This window comes from Tiliqua scincoides, chromosome 2 (assembly GCF_035046505.1).
Source record: "Tiliqua scincoides isolate rTilSci1 chromosome 2, rTilSci1.hap2, whole genome shotgun sequence".
Lineage (NCBI taxonomy): Eukaryota > Metazoa > Chordata > Lepidosauria > Squamata > Scincidae > Tiliqua > Tiliqua scincoides.
The window spans coordinates 54,252,433-54,279,455 of record NC_089822.1 but is presented as its reverse complement, the minus strand read 5'-3'; the positions used below and the strand labels follow the sequence as shown (position 1 = coordinate 54,279,455).

General features: G+C 40.4%; 1 protein-coding gene across 1 annotated transcript in view; it reads right to left on the bottom strand.

Annotated features, from left to right (window-relative positions):
* SNX24 (sorting nexin 24) overlaps positions 1-23,938 on the bottom strand; it is a 102,483-nt gene extending 78,545 nt beyond the window's left edge. Inside the window, exon 1 of the mRNA XM_066616375.1 lies at positions 23,641-23,938. Coding sequence (XP_066472472.1) covers positions 23,641-23,700 — 60 coding nt within the window. The 5' untranslated portion in view covers positions 23,701-23,938. The remainder of the gene's footprint in view (positions 1-23,640) is intronic.
* Positions 23,939-27,023: the final 3,085 nt, after the last annotated feature.

Genomic DNA, 27,023 nt, shown 5'->3' with positions numbered 1-27,023 from the left:
CCTTTTCTCTGAAACAGCCACTTAATGGTGACTTTGCTGAACTTAATAATTTTCAACAAAACGATTAGAATCTTTAAAACCTATAATACTATTTTATGTACACAGATTAGAAAAAGTGATTTGAATGTTAATCAGCGGGAGGGAGTGTTGCAAATATCCTAGGAGTGTCTATAGGTTCTCTGTAGTATTGTCAAAGGCATGGTTTTTTCCCCTTCTGACCTTATTCTAAAAAAATAAAAATAAAACAGATAAAATGTTACTGCGGAAACCGAAGGGGGGGAGAATCAGCCTGAGGCAAAGACCTGGTATGGAAATTCTCAATGGATAAAGTCTGGCAAAGTTATAAGTGATTCAAAATAACAGGAAATAACAGCTCTTAATAATAGCTCTTGTATCTTGAGATATAGTGGACAGATAAGTATTGGCCAGTGTCAACATTTTAATGGCAGCCATTTCAGGCTGCTCTCAGTGCATGTTTACATAGACTTATTTTACAATACACAGGGCTAGAGGAGATTGAATTTAGAAAAATGCAAAAATTTGTTCTTACAACTTCCCCAAGCGTAAAAAGCTGAAAAGTTTAGACTAAGTTAAATGTAAGGAATGGGAAGATATATTTTCAGACACTGGAGACTGTAACTAGACACAATATACACATATTTGTTTTTGTATTCAGAGGTGCCCAAACCCCAGCCCGCGGGCCACTTACAGCCCGCTGCAGGTCCCCATCCGGCCCCCAGGGGGTCCCCCCACCTCCAATGGGCACTCGGCCCTCACCCCAGCCCACTGGCCCACCACGCGAACTCCGCGCCTTGCTTTCCCTCGCTGCCGCTGAGCTCAGTGGCAGCGAAGGAAAGACAAGCCCAGCCGGCATGCAGGGCCTTTTATAGTGGGAAGGTAACATGAGACTTGCAGGTCTCACGTTACTTCCCACTATAAAAGATCCTGCGCGCTTGGGTGCTAGTCTCCTTTCTTGCCCAGGGGCTGGGCTGGGCTCTGCTCCGTTTGGCTCAGCTCCCCTCCCCTCTCCTCCTGCAACCTGAGCCAGGGGAGAGAAAGAGAAAGATCACGAGGGAGGGGAACCCAGCCCAGCTGCAGCACGTCTCCCTCCAGAGCAAGGGAGGGCTGGTTGGTTGGCTGGCCGGCCGGGCAGGCAGGTAGGCAGCCCAGGCAAACGAAGGAGGGGAGGGCGAGGGGACAGGTGAGCAGGCGGGTATGTGAAAGTGTGGAAGATCCCCCTCCGTGTGTGTGTGTGTGTGTGTGTGTGTGTGTGTGTATGGGATCATAAACTCGCATGAAGATCCCTCCTTACTAGGGTGGATGGGATCATAAGCTGGCATGAAGATTCCCCCCCCTTACTAGGATGGATGGGATCATAAGCTGGCATGAAGATTCCCCCCCCCTTACTAGGGTGGATGGGATCATAAGCTGGCATGAAGACCCCCCCCCCTTTACTAGGGTGGATGGGATCATAAACTGGATGGAATTCATTCATTCATTTTGGTCTCTAATATATTCATTTATGTAAATTTATTTAAATTTGAAATGTAAATTAATTTTTTTTTCCAGCCCCCAGCACAGTGTCAGAGAGATGTTGTGGCCCTCCTGCCAAAAACTTTAAGCACCCCTGTTGTATATGGTAAAATCTGAACATGTGAAAATTAAGTTTACCTGTCAGGAGGCGAAAACACACACACACACACACACACACACAGAGTTTTCAAGCACTTTTTCTGATGTGGTAAATGTAGTTTATGAGAGGCATTTCAGTTACACGTTTCCCAAACAGCATAAATTGGGGATATATACTGTGCACAAGCTTCCATTCTTTCAGCTAATACATAAAATATTTTCAAAACCAAGGGTTGAAAACTGCAAAATGGAGCAAGTCTTTTGATGTGGGAATTGTGTCTTTGGCTACATAATTCTCCTTCCCCTCTTTTGCTGGCTGTGAAACAATCACAGGCATGCTTGCATGGCTGGTAGAGGAAGAGGTAGGGTACGAAGTAGAGTCCCCACACCTGGAACTTCTGTGGGTGGAACTTCTGTGGTAGAATCCTTGCCACTCATGTTGAGAAGTGCAGTGCTTGCTTGCTTGCTTGCTTGCTTGGAAAAAAAAATCCCTATTTACCATTTTCCTCAGAAAATAATATATCTAGAAATATTTTGTGACTGTGCTGTGAAAATCTTTCACCAACTTATTTGTTCTGCAAATGAAGTTTGATTTAATGAAAAAAATATGAAGGCATTTCCCACCCTTTCCCTCAGTATTTATTAAGAAAACAGAACATTCTTAGCTGTTTCATATGCATATAACTTGGCAACCTTGAGAGTAATATAGATGGCAAAAATAATAGATAACAAATGATGAAGACCAATGGGTTCTTACAAAGGCCAATTCATTTTAAAAAATGATGACAGAATAGGACAATAAATGACGACAGAATATGAATAGCTGTTCAAACAGAGGAAAACTACTATTCCAAAGCATATTCCAGCACGTTATGCACAACTAGGATCTTGCTTAACCTAGGAAGTCATTAACATCTGGATGATCACAAACACTTCTTAATCACATTTGTACCCAATTGCTTCCCTGTCCTTCTGCAAAGAAAAACTGCTGCTACATGTTAAGGAGACGCTATTTAGTGTTCATTTTCTTTCATTATTTGGAGCTCCTCTCAAATAGGAATTAGCTAGAGGTGACCTAAATAACTTGCTTGCATTTAGGGCTTTATCATGGTAATAACAGTGCTAACAAGGATTTTGTTAGCAGAAAATAATTCTATATTACACACTGTGCAATCTGCAGGTTGTCTGCATCACTGCATAAGATTTCAAAAGGACAGAAACTGACTCTTTGTGACAAGGATATGTGAAGTGGGTAAATACCTGAGCCACTGCTCTAAGCATGCCCGTAGCACTATCTGGACTTATTTTCAAAAAAGCACAGTAACTAGAGCAATGACTTTACCGTTTTCTTAGTTAAACTCAAAGGAGTCAGAAGAATATTGGTTGAAAGTGAATAACACTTTCTAAACGGTGCATCATTTTTGCTATTGCAGACAAGAAAGAATTGTCTGTGCTAGTTAGTTAATGGAGAAGTCAATTTAGACCTGCTTCACAGAGAACCTTGGGCAATATTTTAATGGAATGGATGGTGGTTTTAATTTTTTTCACTAGAATCAACTATCAAGTCTTTTTTGTGTCCTTTCCAGTGGCACCCTTCATTGTTCAAATTGCCTGTGCTAGATGTGAAACAGAGAGTGATTCCCCCTGGAGATATGGGTGAAGACAGATGTATTATGAAAACACAACTCACAGTAGATTCTCAAGCTGCAGTAGGAGCCTGGCTTCATAACTGAAATGACAAACAGGAATACAAGTAAACTGATGGCTAAACCAGCATTTGGTGGTTTCCCTGCCCACTACCCCAGAATTCCCACAGGCTGACCACTTTTCTTTACTTTATAAAAACCTTGTATAGAAAACAGTTTGGGCACTTTGGATGATCTTGCTGCTCTAAAAATGTCAATCATCTTCACCTTTCTACATCTAAACAAAATCAAGGTATTTTTGGTAGAATACAATTGGCCCTCAGTTGTGGTGGATCCATTCCAGGGTGCCCCACAGATAATGAAATCCACAGAAGGGTCTCACAGGACCTCCCAGACGCAACCAGAAGCAAATCCTTGATGCTCTCCTGACACGGACACCTACGCTGAGTCAAATCCATGGGTGCAAAACTCATAAATAAGGAGGGCTGGCTGTACTACCCTGCACAATAACCTCGGTCACAGGACATTTCAACAAGTATTCCATAGCTGGAAGCACATATTGCTTGGGCTTAGAAAGGAGTTGAGCACCCTGGTTAAACACTACTTCCATCATCTCACTTCAGTGTGTAGTGACAAGGAGAAAAGTTTTTCCTTGCATGGTTCCTCTCCATTCCAATTATTGTACACAGAAAATTATACCTAAATCAAGAGTTGTATTTATTTGAGCAAACAATCTCCCTAATCACATAATCAAAGCCCTAGACCCATTCTTTCTGGGAACAGACCACCTGGGCAGGGAAGAATGGAAGTGCTTGTAACAGGTGGCCAAGGAAAGATTCAAATAAGCATGGAATCTCTTTGTTCTTCCACACATGGCAGAACTGTATGAGCCTAGAGCCCAATCTCACCAAGCATAGAGTTTAGGAAAGTAATCTTTAAACAGGGTATGTTGATGAACATGGTAGTAGAACACAACTTATCAGAAACATCTGTATAAATCCCATTACACCAACGCATGTTAGGCAAGAGAGGAACTTTAGTCCCACTCATGTGAAGGGGAGATCTTTATCTAAAAAGATCTTTCTGGTGGACTGTGTTAATAATAATTAAAAGCATTTTACAAAGACTGAAAAATCAACAAATGGAATAAATAAAAGATAAAATAATTAACTAGAAATCTATTGTTTCTTGATATTTTATAAGACATATAAATAGTGTAAGCCAGTGAAAAACAAATGCTTTTTATTAGAGAAAGAGGCATTCATTTACCAATATATAGATATTACATTTAGTGTCTGCTTCAGCATCGCTGCATGTATTCTGACAGACACAGAGACTTTGTTTACAGGTATCATGGTATAAAGAGGTGAGCACTTTTTATTTTGAAGTATGGTGTCAAAGAGATTAATGCTAGAGTGCCAAGAAAAGGGAGGATTTAAATTTTTCAACAGACCATAACAAAAGGAGTTAGAAGACCCTGAGGAGAACGTGAGGGGAAAAACTATGATTCAGCTAAACTACTGAGAATCCACAATGGATCCAGACACCAAGCAGAAAGTGAAAAGATACTGGTATCATGCTGTAAGATACTTGTTAAGTAATGTCAGAATCATCTGTAGAACGAGAGAGAACATCTGGTTAGACATGTCAGAGCTACAATTGTGTTCCTGTCAAAAACCGACCATTTGCCGTTAGAAGGAAAATAAAATTAGGAAGCAAAGCATGAAAGAAGAAATTATAGTGAGTATACCATCAAGGACGAAAAAAATCTATCAACTTTTTCAAAAGACAATTTCAGCATCATGCCAGGCAACAATGGCACTGTCATAACTTCTGTCTCTGAAGGAAAAAATAGTTTACAGCTTCTTGCATAATGGAATCTTCTTCCTTTTGTCATTAATCTGGAATGCTGTCACCACACACTGATATCTCTGTCTAGTCACAGAGAAACTTTATCAGTGAAAATCTATATATTTTTAAAAATCTTTAAATTCTCATTTTAAAATGTTCATAATCATGCATGAAATCAGACATGTGAATATAATGCTAACAATGTAATTTTGAAACAGATTGAAACCTTTTAGTGCCACTTCACATATTTCCTTGTGTGCCTTTTCTTCTATTCAAAACAATTTTTTTTGTGCCTTTTCTTTTAAAACTTTGCTTGAATGTTCAAGTCTTTTAAGTTAATTTTAAAATGTCATGTCAAATTCAATGCACACAGTGACCCCTACTGTTATATAAGCTGGATATCCAAGTAAGAGCAATGACAACCCAATCCAGTAATTGGTTCATTTGTAGTGACAAGCGAGTGTATGATCTGTTTCTAAATATGATTCTCAAAAAGTCTGTTAGCAAAAAACAGATTAGATTTCATTTTCTTGGTGTACTTATAACAAAGAACTTGGCTTTTATATAGTTCATAATACAGTTAATTTTATTTTAATTACTGTATCATCTTACAACAGTGTTGAAGATAGGCACATATCTTTAAAGGATATAGTGTGATACAAACCACAGTAGTTTACCAATTCGATTTCTAAAATTTTATTTGAATATCACTGTTCATCAGATATCTGTGTAAAAGATGTAAAATGATAACAAATCACTCCTACTTAAAATGTGGTTTGTTTCTGGAAAACACACACACAGGAAAGATCTGTAAGCCTTGAAGAATTGGCTTCTAGAGAAAAGCAACTTGCCCACAAAAAAAGCACAAAGTCCACAATATCTTTTTACACCAGAGCAGACTAAAACCAGTGGGAAAGCTAATTAACTTGGAAAACACAAACTGTGATTTTATTTTTCTAGAAAGGTTTTAGGTGGTAGTGATGACAAGTGCAGATGGAAGGATTTTCTAATAAGTATGCAGAATGTGGGGGAAAATACATACAGATCATATATTTATGTTGCTAACTTGATAAAGCCAATTAAAACATGTCCTGCGACAGTCTGTCTGTAGACTACTATCAGCCTTATCTTCAACATTCTCCATGCCCTCACTTTCCCACCCCTCCAGCTTTATCTTTTCAAAGGTGCCCTTAAACATTTATGCCCTCTCTCTCTCTTATTGCCCCTTACATCTGGAACTGCCTCTGTGATGCTGCCTCCCTTTTTTCCTTCATCAAAACCTGTCTTTTTCATTAAGCTCCTAGGCTGCATACCACACAATGCAGAAGTAGCATATAATCTTTCCTTGTATCACTTCCCTACCCTTCTTGTATTACCTCCCTTGTGTCTCTTTTAGATTATGAGCCATCATGGCAAGGTTCTGTTATCTCCCTGAATGTAAAGTGCCATACATATGAATGGTATTCTAGAAATGAAGAACAAGAGCATTACATAATGTACCCATATTGGAATGAGCACATAGCCAAAGAAACAACTCGTTCTTCCTATACCAAGTTAACTGGTGATGAAATACTGAGCACATGCACAGATGAAATGCATAACTGTAGGGGGGGGGGGAAATCTTCTTTAAGTGCATTAAAGCTGAGTATATGCTCATTGTTTTCATCAGATATTTTTCTTTCATACTCATATCAGCTGCTGCTAAATTCTCCCAGAGATCAGATAGGCCAACATGACTTAAGGTGAGCAGGGTGTATGTTCAGCATCTTAATGAGACAGGAAGTTCAGGGTCAGCCAAAGATTTATTACACTCTACAGAGTTGGCTTCTCTGGATGAATTCTTGGTGGAAGAACAAGCTAAACAGCAACAGTAGCATAATACCTTTATTAGGACCAACTAAAAGTCACAAAGTAATGACAAAGGTTTCAAGTTCATCAGTAGTCTTTCTCAGGTTGAACGTTAAATAAAAACAAACCCCCCTTAAAAAAAAAACAGAGCAGTGTGGGGAAATCAAGATGTTGTTGGTTATTTGGATACACTGGCATTTAATTCAAAAAGAGAGCACCCCAGTACACCTAGCCACAACTGAAGATCTTTTTGCAGTTATCACAGTCTAACCAAATTCCATTCATGTTACATCACCTCCATTCCATAACAATGTACAAATGGCAGACCTGATGTTCCCACTCTGTCATGCAGTATCCCATTCCTTTATTTTTTCTTTTGGGTTTAACATATAACCAGCAGAAGTGTTCCAGAGAATTTGGAAAAAGCTTGCTCACAACTTTGAGACTTCAAAATAAGATAGATGTTGTGCTATGTTTAGATGTTCAGATGCTATCTTTAACATTTAGATTTTTTCTAATGGACTAATACAAACATTCGCATTTTTGTATGCTTTGAAGAATACCTATCCACTGATGCCCTGAAATGGTAAATGAAAAGTTATGGAAGAACATAACTCACACAACCATATTAAAACAATATGCACATTAGTTTGATCGAACCATCAAACCAGCCAACTGTATTTTCAAAATATCTATGCTGAACTTGCATACACCCTCAAGCTGTGATGTCAAACTCACTTGTGCTCTCCATGTAGAAAACTATGTATGTGCAAAATGGGATCTGGTCTGGATCTGAGGGCACAGACCAGCATGCAAATGAAGGGGGGGGAATGCACTGAGAGATCGACAGAATTGTTTCCTTGCCTTTTATGATTTAAAAAAAAAGTTTTTAGAGATTCACATATAAAGGCTTCAAATAGAGATTGAAAACTCCAACTTCACCTTAAAAAACTGATTAATCTCTCTCTGGTAGGTGGGAGAAGGGGGCGAACTGACAAGAACTCAAACTGCTGCAGGGATGCTCCAAGTTACTCTGCTGTCAGACATCCCCTAAGGAAATCTCAAAAGAAATGGTCTATGTCTGAACACTTCTTGCATGAATTCCATTGAGATACAATGATGAATATTAATAGAAACTGTTTTTAAAACTCTACATTTTAAACATTAATGTGTCTGTACTCCATACTAATATACAACAACAACTTGAAGTCTGCTCTTTTCCAAGGACTCATTCATACCTCTTTAGAGAAGTCCTTGTTATTCAACAGTAGCAAAAAATAACAAGGGCCTCCTATGCTCTGGGAGTTTTTAGCTACAGAGTTTGAATGTTTCTTGGATGAAATCACTAACATTAACACCTTTATGGTAATCGATTGGTGTCAGCAGACTTCTAGAGAGCTATGCTGCAGGCTCTAACATCACAGAAATAATCAATTAAGGGAGTCAGTTAAAAAAATGATGTAAAGATCAGAGTTGTCAATGGTAAAATAATCTCATCTACCGGTGTCAAAAGCAAAGCAAAATATGCCATTTATTTCATAATGCAGCTGAATTAATTTTCTAAGACAACTAAACACCCATTTTCCTGAACAATTTCCTAATGTTCCTAATTTCCTAACTATTAAATTATTGATTTTATGTTCTCTTAGTAGTTCAGAATGTCAGAAAGACCTGTTTTATGCAGCCCAGATGAGAAAGATGAATAAAATCACAATGGTGCACCATTTTTGTTATACTAATGAGGGAAGCTCAATTATTGATTACATGGTTTAATAAGGCAAGATGTTTGGGTGTCCTTATCCAGATAATCCTACAAGTTTTGTAAATTATAATATATATGTAGCTTCATCAAATTTAAAAATACAAAATGTAATCTTGACTTCATTTGCTACAAAATATCCCAGTCATACCTGCGTTCTACCAGAAAATGACAAAACTACTCATAAGAAAAGAAATCTTGAATTTCAGAAATGGGAACAGTGATTAAACAAGCCATGAAATTTCCTTGGAAGATTTGTCATAGCTGCCAATACCAGCTTTAAGCAAAACCATACAAGACAACCTCCTCATTTCCTCTGCAATTTTTGTCTGGGTATCACCAGCACGAGGTCATCTACCATGCTTCATACTGCAGAAAGAGGCATAAAACAACACAGCCTAGAGTGCATTCTTGACTCCTACAAGCAAACCATCAGAATCTATTAAAATTACCTTAAACCGATAGCACCAGAGACATGACAAATCACAGGCCATGAGCCAGATACCAAGGAATGTGTATCAGGGCTTTGGGGCTAAGCCCATTTGCAAGCAAATGATATTGTGTAGAGCTGGCATGCTCAGTGCATGACAAACCGATGCAATTTCAGCACTGTCGAGGAAGCTGGGTGAGATTTCTCTGATGCTGGCTATGGTTAGTTTAGAGAATTGTGCAGAGTTCCCAGATTTGAATCACTTGGGGCCTGAAAGGGCATCACTTGACAAGTCACAAATAATTACACTACACTCTTTCCATTGTACTCTATTATTTTGCCCCTCTTATCTCCAGACTTTGAACACTTGTGAACAAGCAAGGTCGCCTCTGTTTTGACCACAACACAGCAAAACATTGTTCTTTTCTGATATGATAAATAAAAGAAGGGCCAGGGGACTAACCATTTTTATCAAATCTATTTTCTACTTTTATAAGCAAAAGCAACCTAGTTGATCTTGTTAGAAGAGTCGAGGCTAGAAATAACCATGGAAGGGAGTTCATGGGCTTTTTGCTTAAGAGGGTTACACAGTTATCTAGTTAACTGTAAAAAGGAGATTTTCGGAAACAGGGCATTAAGTTCATAGCCTCTAATAGATAAAGTTATCTATGGATTATTTTAGAAGGGCTCTCACATGAGTGAGTTTTGACAATTCAGCCTACAAGTGCTACTTTTTGTTTCCACTTTCTAAGAAGTGATGCATCCACTGGGCATTGTGAAACTTACATTTCCTATAATTCATATAGAAAGTGTGTTGGGAATGTGCATGCTATATATATTAAATAATTATTTATTCTTTTCAAGTGCAAAGAAAAAAGGGACAAAGTAGAACCTTTGTAGGTTAAACCATATGAAAGAAGATGAACCTGTGGTCTGAATCAAATTCTTTATTATTTCGTATTCCTAGTCTTTTCACTAAACTGTTATATAGACAGAAAATGCATATACAAATTACAATGAAGTTCAAATCAGTTCCCATGCAACATGCTATAATTAAGAACAGACAGGCATTAAAATAAAGTCCATACTATTACTCCAGTTCAGACTAAAGGAAAGACATAAAATAATGTGATTTTAATTCCTACTATCATCTCTCTTGCAGAAAGCCGACACAACCCATAGCATTAACACAATAACAGGTGTGTCTGCTCATAAGTAAGTCCCACTGAGTTCACTGGGGCTTATGCCAAGCTTAATTTCCCAGAGAGCAAGCTCTGAGCAAGACTCAGAATTACGCCTGAGAAAACATGCATAGGACTGAGTAATAAATTGCTGTTTTCTTTCATTATTCTCATCAGTCTAAAATCAAGTGGTTGAAAGTGTGTCAATGTTTAATCAGCCAAGGTTTCATTCATATCTCGTTTCCCGGTTATTGTTTTTGAAAACTGTTTACTTTGGTTCCATATAAAATATTATGACTTCTTCTACATGTGCCAAGTTTATTTAAATTTGTTGACCTTGCAGGAAGAGGATTATTTTTGTACCTCTCAAAACCAAAATCAGTATTTTTATAGACTGATTTATATTATAAAATCTAAATCTTTGCTCAAACAAACAAAGGGGAATGTTAGGTATAAGTGTGTAAAAGCACACAGACTAATAAAAAACTTACACACACTTCATTGGGAGTAAGTTCCATTGAACTAAGTCAGACTTACTTCTGAATAGACAGGCATAGGATTGTACACCAAGAGGAGGAACACAGCAATCTTTAAGGAAAAGTATATCCTATCATGATTAGATCTTCACTCTATTTCTCAGTAATATAACTTATTAATGATTTTGCACATTAAATGAACAGAACAAGCATAATGCATTGTTTCTATTATGGTATAATAAAGAAATGAGCAGCTGAAAGGTTAACAAGAGTATAATCTAATGGTCAAAATCCAAAGAAGCACTGGATTAATACTACATGCTGAGTTAAGGGCATTTTGGACTTGTGTTTCCCAAACAGAAGTCCTCACGTCCATGGCAAACTACTTTCAACACCAATGAGGTTCAAAAACATGGAATGAGACTGGATGCCTCACAGTATCTTACTGTTTGGGTCAAAGTCTAGAATAGCAAGGCACTCAACATGCTTACCTTAAGAAAATGTAGGTTTACAACCTGTTTTAACAATAAGTTGAAGCAGGTGTGCATGGGGGTTAAACAAAGAGTAACTTTAAAAGTTTGCTGCTATAACAAGTGACATGGATCATACTGATTACCTGAAATTTTAGCAATTTATGTTAGAAACACTGTACGGGCAAGATACAAATAATTGCTTTTGGTGACTCCCCAGGCCTTATACAGACCTTCACACCATTATCACAAACTGTTTTTGGAATGTAGCACAAACGCACATCTCCTGTAATGGTAGCACTTTAAAAAAAAAGGGAAAAGGGTGTCCTGATGTCACTAGTGATGGATGACACACTTCTCTTATTCTCCAAGAAGTGTTTAAAGTGTCTGCATATCTTGTTGAAAGTGTTTGCATTATTGTTGCATGCCACCCTGACAATGCATGATACTGAAGTGTGGGATAGCACCATTTAAAATACCCACTATTTATCATGTGGTCCTTTAAAAGAAAAAAGTGCAAGGGTACCACTCCCCTGTAACAATGTTCCCCCCACCTCAGACTTCCTCTCATTGAAAGATGCATGGTCCCTTTTTCCTAGCACATTTATTAACAACTGCTTTATCCCAGCCTCCTCTTACCTGTGAAATTGACTAGTAAAGCAGGGTATAAGCCACTTCAGTCAACTTCACCACTCTTTTCACTTATATAGGACTAAAAGGAAAGAACTATATAGTAAATATAAATGAAAAAAATGTAAATGCATAAAACTTCTCTGTTGTCAAACTAATGAGATTTGAATATTGCCTGCCCATGTAGAAACTATGACTACTAGCTTAATAGTACTATCTGATGCATGTTTCCTTGGAAGCAAGTTCTAGGAAGATGAACTGAACCTATCCCCCAAAACTGCCAGGCAGCCCAATCCTATGCTGGCCTCCACCAGAGGAATGAGCACATGCATTGTTGCAAATGCGCTGACAGAAAAATTGCACCAGTATGGAGGCCCATTCTGCTGGCAGAAAGGTATGAGCCATCCTTCCACCACCGGTTGGAAGCCAGGGCAGGGAAAGGGCAGGAGGAGAGTCGATCAGGTCAGGGACTACGGAGGAGGCCTGCTTCTCCCAAGCCTGAAATCCCAACATGGGGCAGCCCTGATTTGTGCAAGCTATAAAGCTGGCATGGATCCAAGTAGCCCCACAGAGAATGCTGGGGCTTTACCCAGGGTAAGGGAATAAAGGAGCAGCCATAATTCCCACATTAGACACAGTAGAGGCTGTACCAGCATGCAGGAATCTGGTTAGAACTGGGCTGTTAGTTTTTTCCAATGAACCAGAACTGAACCTTAGTCTGAAATCTTTTGGCTGTCTAGAAACTTGAGCAAGTTCTTAAAGACAAAAAATGCTAACCAGTTCAAAAGAAGTGATTCAATAATCATGCACTATGATTGATTTATACTCCCGCTTGCTTGTTTTTAAACTGCTGTCGTGTTTTGCGGGCAAAAGTATTTTAAAAATAATAATGTTTTTTTTAATTTTAAAAACATTTTTCTTCAACAGTAATCATTCTATAGAGTAAGGCTGCAAGCAAAATAATTTGAGATTATCCTATATGAATGAATCTGTTATAAAATGTTTGAATTGATTATCAAACTACTTTTTACAGTTAGTGACTGAACTAGAAGTGCAGAATTCAGTGAAGAATCTGAATTGAACTCAAATTTTTAATAGCTTGGTTCCCTGGCAAATTCCACGATTTTCAAAAGTTTTACTCACTAGTAAGTGGGTTTAAGATTTCAGTAAGATCTGATACATGAAATGCTACTAATTATGGTTATATTTTGTCAGGCCTTTGGCATCCCAGGCATTGAATTGTTATAAGCCAGGATGTGGCAGGAGGGGCCTTGATGTCCAGGCCAGGTATGAAAAGTAAATTAAAGGAACAGCAGCACTGTATATGATTAGCAATCAGATGCACCTGTGTTAGGTAGGAGCCATGTGACCTGGGGAGATGTGTGCAGAGTCACGTAGGCTATGGTGGAGTGTTGCAATGCACCACTGGACAGCCAATCAGAAAGGGTCACAAGACAGTCTTGTGACGATGAGGTCACCCTATTCTGATTGGCTGGCCCCAGTATATACGGGGGCAAGCACAGACTCCAGGTGTGGGTTGTTGTCGTGGAGTTTTTGTGTGTTGTGCTGCTGGTTTGTGCTGTGACTTGGACTGCTTATCGTGACTGTGCCTTGCTGTATCCCTGACTTCTTGACTGACTACTCTTCTGCCTGCTCCTTTTACCAATACATGCTTCTGCAACAAACAAGCCTGTGGCTGCTCCTTTGGTTCTCTTTGGGATTGCCTGCTTCTTGTGCTGTCTCCTTACGCTCCCGTGCCACTCTGCTATCGAGAAAGCAAGGGCTATCCTCCCCTGCTGCCCTGACATACTTGTTCAAATTATTTTTTCCTTAGGGACTGCCATATAATTCTGCATAATCCACAGCAATTTAGAAACATGGCTTATTTTCAAGGTGGGGGGGCATGTATGTTCACTGTAGAGATCATCCAGTGTATTCCCCATCTGCTACATCATTACTGATATTCCTGTATACATTTTGAAACTGTTAATTGTTGTGAACCAAACTAACCAAAATTTTAAACAAATTCATTGCAAATTTCTCCAAATTTGGTGTCTGGGCCTTTACAATACAAATACTAATCAATAATTTTTCTATTTTCTTTTTATAGATCTGTCTTCATCTTTTCTAGGTCAAGAAAAATCACAGGCATGTCTACACACCTAAAAATGTGATTCTGGAATCACAGAATCTGAAACCTCTGAAAATGAAATTAAAAAAAAAACACTTTTCCTTGTGAGAAACCACACCTTTTCAAGTACAGCTCAGAAACTGAATTCTTGTTTCAAACTCTCTTCTCCTCTATAAATACAACACAGTCAATTCAATAACAAACCAATGGTGATTTGACTTCTTTAACATTAATTTTCTTTTGTCAGTATTTTTTTTTGTATCTGTTTGCTTATGATGCTTGGGAATAGTAAAAATACCAAGGGTTAAAAAAAACAAAACACAAGGCCTGGTTGCAGTGCTGGCAGGGAAAGGCCACCCTGCTGGCACAGCTTGCTCATGAGTCAGCATAAAACACTTTCTGGTGCTTTTATGACAGCTTGCACCAGCGTAGCAGCCACCGTGCCAGCACTACTGTCAACTAGGATTACGCTATGAATTGTGTCCAGTGGAACTTTTCTGGGTAACCCTTCTCAGAGGGTTAATGGCCTCCAAATGCATCCTACTGGAAGGTGAACCACTCCTGACACATTGTGATAATTTTGCACAATTCTGAGATCATAAAGTTGTGCATTTTGAATTGGATTCAGATGGAATAGTTTTAATTCCTTGGGGGAATGAGAGAATTGTGGTAAATGGGGTTAACAGAACAATTCCAGCTGTTCCTGGATTACACTTTACTTGAATACTTTCAATCTGATTTCTTGTGAGATGCAGACTATTTTGGGAAATGATCTGTGCCTAGAGACTGACAGGAACAACAAGGGTCTGTTGATCTTACTGGACCTCTCAGAAGTTTGTGATAGTGTGGACCACATGATCTTCTACATGATCTTGATCACTTAATTTGAGTAACATGCTTTTAATCCTTTCTCTTCTGGTTTTATTTCTTTCTGTCCAAGCATAGGTGGCCATTAAGGCCATCTGTTTGCCCTATCAACACAAATTATATTTAATACCTATATGGAGTCACAGGGTTGAGATTATCTATAGCTTTGATGTTTGCAGTATATGGTGACACCAGCTTTACATTTCTGTAACCAAGCACCCAGGGCCTAACATTTCTGCTCTGAACTTGAGTTCCAAGGTAATAGTTGGTGAATGAGGGCAAACTGGTTAAAGATAAAACCATGCATATTGGAGGAGATGCTGATGGGTCATAACCAGGCCCTATGGGGGGGGGGCTAGTATGCCTACAATTTATGAGGCTGTGATCTCCATCTATTATCAGGCTGAGGCCTTGGCTGCACAAGTTGACTATCTGAGGTGTTCAGGGACACAAAACTGTACAAACAGCTGATATAGAGATGGTTTCACATCCAAGACACTGCAGCAACTAACTGGCATTTAAAATGCTTTCTAAGAGTGTTGCATCCTCTGGCAAAGTCACATAAATTGCATATATGACACAGCCGATGACAGTGTTATTACTAGGATCCTCACATCTTGCTCCAAAACACATTTAAAAGCAAGTTCTACTAATATTAATAAATTAACTTCCTTGTATGCGTCCTATACTTGATTGTACAGATTGTTATCTCACTGCAGGAGTTCATAGGATCAGGCCATAAGAAGAAGGCAAGTCAGCTAAAATGAATTTGATTACTTTTCATAAAAGCAGTTTTCCTAATCAATACATATTCACTGCTATCCTATTGATTGCTTCACCACATAATCAAGATTCTTAATTTGTGTTGATGTCAGAGATGATGAGGTTATGTTGGATTTCATTATTCTCCACTCTGAAGGCAATACAGTGTATGAACACTTTCTTGTATTGGTTTAAAAACTGAACTTAAAACAGTGATTTAATTACAAAACCAACTAAAACAGAAACAATAAAACAGCAAATTTCCATGGTGTATTAATGAGAAAGGAAAAAATAACTTCTACCTTCATGTCACTGTATGCCACATTTCTAACCACATTTCTTGACTTCTAACAAGTCAAAGCAAATCAGACAAATCTCATTATACAATACTCAGATGTGTACAAATGAACACTAACAAAGATCTTTTATTGTGGTCTGTGAAAGAGAAAACAAACAGCACCACTGTACTTTTAAAAGTTTCAAATCTTATTTCTGGAATGTAAAATATCAGCACTGTGCTACCTTCCAGAGTATCAACATCCATAGCAGAAATCCAGTCTAAGGCTGGAGTTTGTGTCACACTACAAACACACCTCTCTAGCCTCAATGTGCTGATACAGTAACACTGATAGGAAGCAAATAATTGTCAAAAGCTAGAGTTTAAGCATGTCATTAGAAATAATGAAGTTAATATGAAGTCCATATCCTCATTCTACACAGTAGGAAGGGGGGGGGAGGAAATCAGTCCAATTCCTGTGGGCCTTGTGTGCCATCCAATACAAAATATAGATAATGGCACCAAAAGTTCAAATGAATAGAGATAGTTTTCCTAATGTTCAATCTCTTGTTGGCATCCTTCAGTCTCGGAAGACTATGGTGTCACGCTCTGAATGGTGGTTCTGGAACAGTGTCCTCTCCAGTGCGCGAAGCCTGGGTAAAGTAGGTATGGAGGATAGGCTGTTACCCATGCAGCAAATCCCCCCTCTCCATGTCGCTGAAATGGTCCAATGGAAAGGCAGAGCCAATACGGTTGGTTCTAGCGGCGTTGCAGGAGTTGCCAGAACATGACTGTGTTCAGCCATGGACTGCCTCAGGGACTTCGGCTCTGGATTTTTCCTCGAGGTTGACTCCTGAAGCCTTTTCCATAACTGGATGTAGCCACAAGGCAGTGGAGGTTTGGGATCAGTTTTCCTTCTCTCAGATGAGCAGCCTTCCCAGGCTGATGAGTCCCATCTACCCGGTGGCTGTTTAGTCGTAATGTTCAATACAACTGCCCAATCACATGGGGCTTGTCCACCCCAACCAAACTGGACACTTTTCACTTCCATGTAAAGATTTAAAATGCACCACTGTACTGAATTCTCTGTAGGAAAGCCCTTAGACCAGCCATTTTCAACCACTGTGCTGTGGCACACCGCTGGCTGTGTGAGTGATCCACAGGTGTGCCACAGGAATTTGGGAGAAGGGCCAGTGGGGGATGTGAGCCCCCCACTGACAGAATGGTGTGTCTTGTCAATTGTCAAAAACCTGATGGTGTGCCTTGACAATTTTAATGCCTTGTCAGTGTGCCGGGAGATGAAATAGGTTGAAAATCGCTGCCCTAGACTGTTATATCATATGAAACCCTAACCTAGTATCTTTCCAGTGTCTACAAAGAAACTATTTCTAATACTGTATCTTTCCAGAAAGAAAGATACAATATTGATGGAACTTACAGCCCACTGCCACCACTTGAGGGTTTTTTCTTTTCCGTTGTCCTGTACTATCAAGTATATATGACTGTATTATATTATTACTTCTGTGTGGGACTGACTTTCCAGCCACACTACTAATGGAACAAGCCTATGTATGTCTACTTAGAAGTAAGTCCCATAGTGTTCACTAGGACTTATTCCCAGGAAAGCGTGCATAGGATTGCAGCCCAAGTTAGCATTTACAGTGGACCCTTTTCATCCACGGGTTCGGCACCCTCAGTTGCACGCTGCAGGGAGGCTCCCTGCATAACTTAGTGTGCCACCCCCCTCTAGCTACGCCAGTGGATTGGGCCCTTATTAATGATTAACTTCCTTAGCCATGACTAACAAAATTTAAGATTAGATGCTATGACTTTTAGTATGTTACTACTTTAACGATAATTGTTCATTTTTGAATGTTTTGTTGTTAGCAAGCTTAGAAGCTTTTACAAAAGGTAAGACAGTTATTTAAATTAAAAAAAATAGTGGCATTAAATATGGTCTCCGCAGGTTTGTCAACCTGTCAACATGGACAAAAAAGAGTTTTACTCCAGTCAGTCATTTTGTGACATGCCAAATACCTATAAAGAGGCAGTGACTTTTAGAAGGTTACACGAATGCACTGATAGCAAGAATCCTGACAAAAGAAAACACATGAAAATGAAGAGAGATTAGTGAAATGTAACCTTCCAAGGCTTCAAGAGCAAATTTTCTGCTGTTAAACAACCAGAACAAGAGAGGAAGCTTATAGTGATGATATTCCAGAGCCATTGATGAAGCAATTTAGCAACTGTTGAAGCAATTTCTCTATAAGCGATAGGACATTTACCAAGAGTTTGGACAAAAGTTGAAAAAACTCCACTATTTTTCATTCCAAGACTAGCAATGCTTATGACACAGTTTCTGAACTAGAAAAACGGCCTGTACTAGACTCTAGGACTAGGGCTTAGAATAGGATCAAAGGAACAAATAACTCTGTAATGGTTGCACCTCCTACTTTTGTAGAGGAAAATCAGCATGAAATAGATTCATAGATAACTCTTGCTAATTGGGTAAGAGGCACTTTTTCAAGTGGGTGCTCCTCTTTTATTCAGCAGGGGGAGAATAACTGGTCCTCCTCATCCCAGCAGTGTCTTTTCTAGTGGCTATCTGCTGGTGTTTTGCATCTTTTAGATTGTGAGCCCTTTGGGGACAGGGAGCCATTAGTTATTTGATTTTTCTCTGTAAACTGCTTTGTGAACTTTTGTTGAAAAGCAGTATATAAATACTGTTGTTATTATTAATTATTATTATTATTATTAATAATAATAATAATAATAATAATAATAATAATAATAATAATAATAATAATAATAATAATAATAGATTCAGAGACATCACCAAGAGGATGTGGGGGCTGCAGACCGCACTGGGTAAAACCATTGGGTGGGGGCTGGCACAAAAATATCTTACACAGGAAACCAGTTGTTCTGAAGGTGCTGCAACTGCTCAGGAACGACGCAGCCAGCGAATGGTCCATGGCGAGCCAGTTGGTTCAGATGTGCCACAGGGGGTGGCTGGCCCAGGAGATCCACAGTAGGTGACTGGTCTGCAAAGCTGGCCCTGATCATGCAGGAGGATATGACAAGATTGGGGCAGGGCCATGGCGTGACACCTTTAGTGTACTGGAGTGACACCAGCCCTAGTGAAGCCACTGAGAAGATGGGCGGCATAGCTTGGCATTTGCATTTAAACACACATTCTTATCAAATTGTGCAGAACTGGGTAGCTCTACTGATGGTTACGTGGATTGGCTTGACAGCACTTATGAGTTATAATTTAAAAACCTGCCAAATAGCATTCCTTTAGTTGCCATGAAGCAAACCCCTGTGACCTGTGACAGGGAGAAGAGATTTAAAGGGAAGTTGGAAATTATATTTACTAAACACAAAGAATAACTTTATTGATTTTATAGGCAATTTAGAGATTAATAACTCAGTTTCACAGCCAGATAGACACCTTATAAAGTGAAAGTTCTCTTATATTTAAGGGGTGAGCAACAGATCCTATTCAAACCAGCACAGCGTATTTTCCAGTGACTATATGCTGGTGTCTCCCTTGGATTTTCTTTTCTTTAAGATTTGAGTACCTGTATGATTAAAAAAGAAGTGGAAAAATGTTCTCCTATCTGCTTTGTTCACTTCACAAACTAGTTTGTGAACTTTTTGTTGAAAAAGAGTACATAATTTCTGAATAATTTAACCCAAAAATTATACGGACTTCTATAAAATCTACTGTATCAAACATTTAAGAGCCAACATTAAAAAAAATTAAGTACATTGTAAGCTTAATGTCAGTCAAGTATGCCCTTTGCTCCTCAGCCTATTTAAACATGAGTCACCTTGACCTGCAACATACCAATGCAACATTTTTGGTCAATATAAATCAAGTGTACACTAATTTATTCAGTTGGTTCCCAAGTATCTGAATCAACATTAGAAATCTAACTAGTACTTGCTATTCTGTTATTGACAAAGGAAGCATATTTAAATAACAAGTGCTCATGGGTGTCATTTTGAAGTTAAATTGTTCCCCAAGGATATCTTCACAAAACGTCTACATTTAAAGGTCATTCACTGCCAAATTATGAACAACTGTTGCATTTATAAGCAGAGGGTCAATAATTTGGAGATCCAGTCATCAATTTAAAGTGGCAACAAAAAGTTTTAACAGTTAACTGGTATTAAATGAGGAAAACCAATATCTTCATGAATAGTCTTGACACAGTATTGCATCATTTTAATGTGTTTAAAAGACAAGGATAAGGATAACCCTGTTGTCCAATGGGAAGATTTGAAAACAATTTTTTTCACAATATAATGTTGCTGGTTTTCAGTAACAGTGGATAAAGTCAAAACCTTGATCCTTAAAAAATAAATAAATAATAAAGAGGAATTTACCCTTGCCCTTCATGATTTTTTCCACTTTAAGTGTGAAATTGGGTTCAAATGGAATAGTCAGTGAAAAGATAGGTAAATTGAAACAAACTGGGATCAGTTCTTAAAAAATTTGTTCACACCCCCAGCAAGACTCCACTCTTGCTAAGGGAGCAATGGCAGAGCCAAAACGGTCTCTGTATATCTGAGTACAACCAAAGGTATGTCAAGGTCCTGTTATAGGTTGGGCTTTCACCTATCTTTCTTGCTACAAACAAGTTTATCACTGCCTATCTAACCCTCCACCACCACCCCCCTTTCCGCTTACTCTCAACCACTCTTGGAGGCAAAGAAAGCCTGAGGAAAGCTTCAGGTTTTTGTCAGTATTGAAAACCTTGTATCTACACAAGTAGTCACCATCCAAACATCCAAACCTGGAGATAGTTCGCACTATTGCACTCAAGCCAGAGGAAGAAAGCCTTCAGTTACAGGATTCTTGTGACTCAATGTACATCCATTTCTCATGAAGAACTAGATTTTGTTTCAATTGAACTGTTTTTATATGTAGAAATGTTGAATCACATGAGCCACACACAGGGTCAGGCACAGGATTACTGCTCTACAAAGCACTAGACAGAGTTTGTTCTGAGAAATTAGAAACCTCATCAAATCCTTCCTTCTGATTTCTCCTGTTCTAGTATAATGCGTAAATTGGGAGTTCATTGCTCTAAAATGTGTGGTGAGAGCAGTTAGCAGAAGGGATTATTTGGAGATCCAAGACCTCATTATGGAGAGAGGTTTACATTTTCACCTTGCAAGCATGAGGTGTGCTTATGCTGTCTATAAAATTACATATAATACTATCCTGCTCGCTATTCTGTTCTTTACCTTACACCTGAATTATGGTCATTTGATAAAATAACAGAAGATCAGAAGCTAACTTTATCTTTCTTTATCTGACATGCAATGTAATTAATGAAAAGGCAACTTCATCCTATATATGCAACACAGTCCCACTCAGGACTGTTTACTCAGAAATAAGTTCCACTGTGTTCAATGATGGAAGTATTCACCGACTGTAGAATTAAGGTACATTTTTCCCATGTTAATTAGTATGCCCTACTTGATTAATAACTGCCCTCTTAAAAATACCCAGAATGGAAGTAATCAGAAGAGATCATGGGTACTTTCATAAGTTGAGACTTTAGCAATCAGGAGCTCCTGTAATACTGCAGCATACCAATCATCTTGCTAGATAACATCAGCAAAGCTCTAAACACTTCACTAGAAAGCCGCAGCTTCACATACATTCTTACCAAGCATGGAGCCACTGTTAGCAAACCCATTATTCACTTTGGTTGACATAACAGCGTAGCCTCCAGGGAAGTGAAGAAACGTTCATAAGGACATAGGAAGCCAAGTCAAACCATAGGTCAATCTAGCTCAGTATTGCTGATACTGATTGGTAGCAGCATTCACTTCACAAATGAACTTTGCACGTGCTCAGGAGCATATGTTTCCCAGAGGAAAGAAGTCTTAAGAAGATCTGGAGGATAATCAGCCATAAGTGCCTGAATTTTGGTAAAGAAAACATGGTAACCCTGTACAGCAGGACTGTAGCTCAGGGAGGGGCTAAAACTCAGTGAAGAGCATCTGTTTTGTATGCAGAAGGTCCCAGGCTCAATCTTCAACATCTTCAGGTAGGACAGAGAAAACTTCCCATCCAGAACTATTGCATTAGGCACTAGTCTGGATCAAGTCTTTAAATAACAAGCCAGAAACACTGGCAATTGCCAGTTATCTAAAAACCCAGCAGACTCACTAAGGTTACAGTCCCTGTCCTATGGTTAGGTTGGTGGTTAACCCCACTGAATTTGCATCTGAACAGGCTTGCATAGTGATTGGGTATACTAAGCGACCAAGACCAATAACTACTATGCTGATTCTCTACCCAGAGACTACCAATGGTACCCACAGGATACCAAAAACCAGATAGCACTTTTAGGAGGAAGAGCACCTCAGTCTCCCACCCTCATCCCTATGAGCTTCAGGTCAACTATTGCCAGCTTACCTCTCAATGGTGCTGCCACCATCTCTTCAGTAAGCTAAACTAGCATTCTGCTCCTAAGCTCTGTAGAGAACAGACCAGCCTGCAAAATGAGTGTGGATGTGCAACCCTGCCACCCGCTCTTTCCAAACTGCAGCAGTGGTGAACTGCTGGCAGCTGGCTAGTCTAGTGCCAGAAGAAATTACAGATGGAGATGGGAGATAGACAGATGAAGGCAGCAGCAACAACAAAGGAAATGCCACGGCCGAAGAAGATAAGAAACCAGGTGCACTACTATTAGTGGAGCTCTAGGTCAAGCCCTTTGGGTGCAGTGGGTCCTGGGACCAGAGGCGCCTCATTGGCCCATGTTTTTGTTTTTTGCAGTAGGGGCAGCAGAGGTGATCACTGACATTGCTAAAATGACGACTGCCCAACCACCCCTGTTCCTACCACCTCCAGCACTTTTGGTGCTTCATCCACTTCTATCGCTGCCTTCTCTTCCTTGGCTAGTCACTCCATGCTTGCCACTATTTCCAGGCCTCCTTTGAAAAGAGTGCCTGAAAGGCCATGGACCTTGCAAAAAGGAAGTGGTGGTGTTGAGGAAGAAGACCCTCTCTCTCTTCCCTTTTTCACATTTTCACTTTTGGAGTCAGTTTTTTCCAAAGGGCAGGAGGGAACAGCAACCAAGTATGTGGCTAGCTTAGCAGAGGAGGACAAGGAGGCAATGCGATAGCTCACCCTGCAGATCACAGAGAATGGGATGGGGGTCTGAAGGGGTCAGATCACATCCCCCCCAAATCTTCACCTGGTTTTTAGGACCTACAAGGTCCCATTGGCAGCAGGGCAGCCACAGTGGCAGTCCTCCTATGCGTGAATTCCACTGTGTTCTACTCAGAAGCAAGTCCCATTGGAGTCTGTGGGGTTTACTCTCAGGTTTCCAGTGGGGTTTACTTTCAGGTTAGTGGGGTTTTCCACTCAGAAGTCAGTTCTACTGTGCTGAATGGGGCTTACACCCAGGAAAGCGTGGATGGGACTGCAGCCCCTCGCCCGATTCACTGCTGCTGGAGCAGACTGAGAGCCAATCCTGTGCACGGCTACTCAGAAGTAAGCTCCATTATACTGCATGGGACCTACTCCCAGGTAAGTGTGGCTGGGGCCGCAGCCTGCGGTCGCAGTGCAAGCGGGGCCAGCCTCTCCCTGCCCGAGGCGCCCTGGGGAAGGTAGGCGGGCGGGAGAAGGGAGGACGTCCCGCCACCACTCACCGTGTAGCCGCGCTCCAGCTCGCTCTCCTCGTAGCGGAACGACGGGATGAAAACCTCCATGCTAGCAGTGTGGGGAGGCGGGAGGGGGGAGCGCGGCCGCCGCCTGGAGCCTCCGCAGCGGGGCCGGGCGGGGAGCAGAGGCGGGGCCGAGGGACGCCCCAGGCGCGCACTGGGGGAGGGGGTCGGGGACGGGCTCCCTGCGGCCCGCGCCTGGGAAAGCCTGGCGGAAGGGCCCGGTGCCGTCACGTGACGCCCGGCGACCAACCTTTTCCCATCTCTATGGCGACCGCACCGCCTTTTCCCTCTCCCCCCATGCCTCAGGGAGAAGGGGGGCACGGAGGAGGCGGGAGCGGGGAAGGACAGCCCTCGCGCAGCCCGGGGGAGGGGAAGGGGGAGTGGCCTGTGGCGATGGCGTCGTTGCTCGGCAACCAGAAGTCGCCACTGCGGCCTGGCAGGGATCTCCCCCTTACCTCTTTCTGGATGAAGTGAGACATGCAAGTCTCAGCCTTAGGCTGCCATCCTGTCCACACTTACCTGAGAGTAAGGCCATTGACTCCAATGGGACTTGCTTCTGAGCAGACATGGATAGGGTTGGGCTCTTAGTCGTCTTCAGTTAAATGAGACAGGAATCCTACATCCCATTAATTAATAGGCTTTACCTCTGAGTGGACAAGGAATTGAGCTAGGGTAGGAAGCCTTAAGAAGGTCCCCTCTTGTAACTTTAGGCTTACGATTGTCACTCCCGGATTGGCCTTTTCAGCCACACTAGACGCTGTGCCAGAACCACCTTTCAGAGCACGATACCATAGTCTTTCGAGACTGAAGGTTGCCAATAAAAAAACTGATTTTAGACCAGAGTTTCTCCATCAATGGTACTAGTACCAACCAGTAGTACTTGTGGTGGTGTCTGGTGGTACTCGTAACCCTTGGGAATGTGTCCCCCAGTAGCAAGATCAGGAATGTGACACAAACTGTGGTATGAGACTTGGCTCAGAGGGGGGAGAGCTCTAAAGGATGCTTTTCCACACTCAGAAAAGCCCTTTCACTCACGCTGAGCCTCTTCCTGGTGTTTGTCACATCACATCCGGCCTTCCAAGCTGGAAGTAACTGGTGGTAAGCCTGGGGAACACTGAGAGGGGATATGAGCTCTTCAGATACCTGAATGGCTGTTATATGGGAGGAGGAACAAATTTGTTCAACTGCCTCTGAGAGTAGAACTAGATCAAATGGGTTCAAACTGCCAGAGGAGTAACCTAATTGTTGAATAAATTGCAGGAAGAAATTCTTGATGCCAAGGGTGGTTTGGCAGGGGAACCAATTACCAAGAAAGGTGGTGGATTCGCCCTCACTGATATCTTCAAGCAGAAGCTCACCAGAAGCTACTGAAGGAGGATTTCCTGTTACAGGCAGGAGGTTGGACTGGATGACCTTGTGGGTCACTTCCAATTCTGATTCAACAGGATGCAGCAGAGACAACCACTGTTGGTCAAGGCCATCATAGTGTTCTGCTCTTGCCATCTCAGTACAAAAGTGTACTGTAATATGTGAGGCTGTAGAAAAATAGCTGACTATGCTGACTGCATGGCATCATAGGAAATTGCAATACTGCACTGATACAGTAAAGAGTAATCCCTCCCACATACAATGAAGAACACGTTTTACAGTGTCACAGAAAATCAGAAGTGAGAAACAGACAGCTGAGGATCTCATGACCATTGTACCTGCTGGATTGAAGGTTTGTGTGTTTCTCTATTACAAAGATGGGAGATGTAGATAAAAGATAATCAAAAATTACCTCTCACTAAAGTTGCATGATATTTTCAGTTACAACCTCATCTAGATGCAGTGGGGAAGAAGTCAATTTAACTAATTTTTATAGAAGCAATTGAAGGAAGCTATTTTACCACTTAAATATTGAAAAGCTACCATACAATGGATCATCTTCTTTCAACTTCTTCCTTACCTGTATTTAAAGGGTAATAGAATAAGACAGAACAATAAGTTGTGACTTAAGGTATCTGTCCATCACTATTTTCCCCCCTTACAATGGGATTACAACACAAGTCTTACTGAACATAATGAGCTTACTTCTGAGTAAAATCATCATTTCCAGACATTTATATCCATAACACTTCAACAGGTCCAAGTTCCACCCTCCTGCCTGTGAATTATGGGTAACAGAATACATGCAAAAAATTGTGAAAACAGAGCAAATCTGTTTCCTGTCAAGTGAAGACATTTCAACATCCTCATACAATAAATTGTTAAATCATTATAATATAGACTTGAAGTTATAGTACAGTTGGTTATTTTTGCTATAACAGAGCACAACTACCTTCAAAGCTGAAGTGTTTACATTAGATTTTGGCTTGCTGGCTTATATTTACTTCATCTAAGTCTTTGTCAATAAGCTACTAACATTTACTAATTTCAAGAGAATAATCAGCTCCACTTTCACATTTGAAAGGCTCACACAGGGCTCCCCGCACCCCCAGGAAAGCTGCTGCAGGGACTGATGAGTGCATCCCAGTCCCTGCAGCCCCCCTTAGTGACACAATCCTGGGGATCACATCACTGCCTTCCCCCTGCCTCCCTCCCCTCCCCTGAAAGGACTTACTGAGGTATTCAAACTCCCTGAGAGTTTAAAAACCACAGAGCTAATGCAACAAAAAACTAAAGCCACTGATATTCAAGCAAGAACACCTAAGATGTTAAATTTGTAAGCATTATACCCTTTTATAAGGAAAGAAAGCATGATGAACCATATCAGTTGGTTAACAAAAACTCTAATCAGTTTGCTACAGGGATCACACTAAGAACAGGGTCAGTTTCCTGTTGCAAGAGTCAGCAAAACTAGGTGTCTGTGATCCTTTGGGAAAATGTTGAACACCAAGTACAAATATGGATATTTTCATGATTGCTTTAGCAGCAAAGTTGCAATTCATTCTGTCGAATGAGGTGGCAGCTGTCAGGTTACAATCCAGTTCTCAGTACATTACCTTATGCAGTATTCCATATGGGAAAGTTAAATATAAACAAACAGTCCCCAGGACAAACTCCAACCTGAGTGTTTGCATCCATGTCATGGCTTTTGGACTGATACACTCCTGCATAAACAAACTATACAACTTGTTCATGTTTACTAGCTTCAATAGAAATATGTGGTCCACATGTCGGTGCTTTGAACAAACTAAATCAGAATTAATCATACAGCAATATGTTTATATTCAAGAACATTAAAAGCACCCTGAAGATGAGAAGTATTATGACAGCTTGCTAGCCTTTTTATGTCTCTCAAGCACTACTGACCTGCATAATTCAGTGTAAAGTTTGAAACTGCAGCTGTTAACTGTAAAAGGTTTAGTGTTACTATGCAATATTCT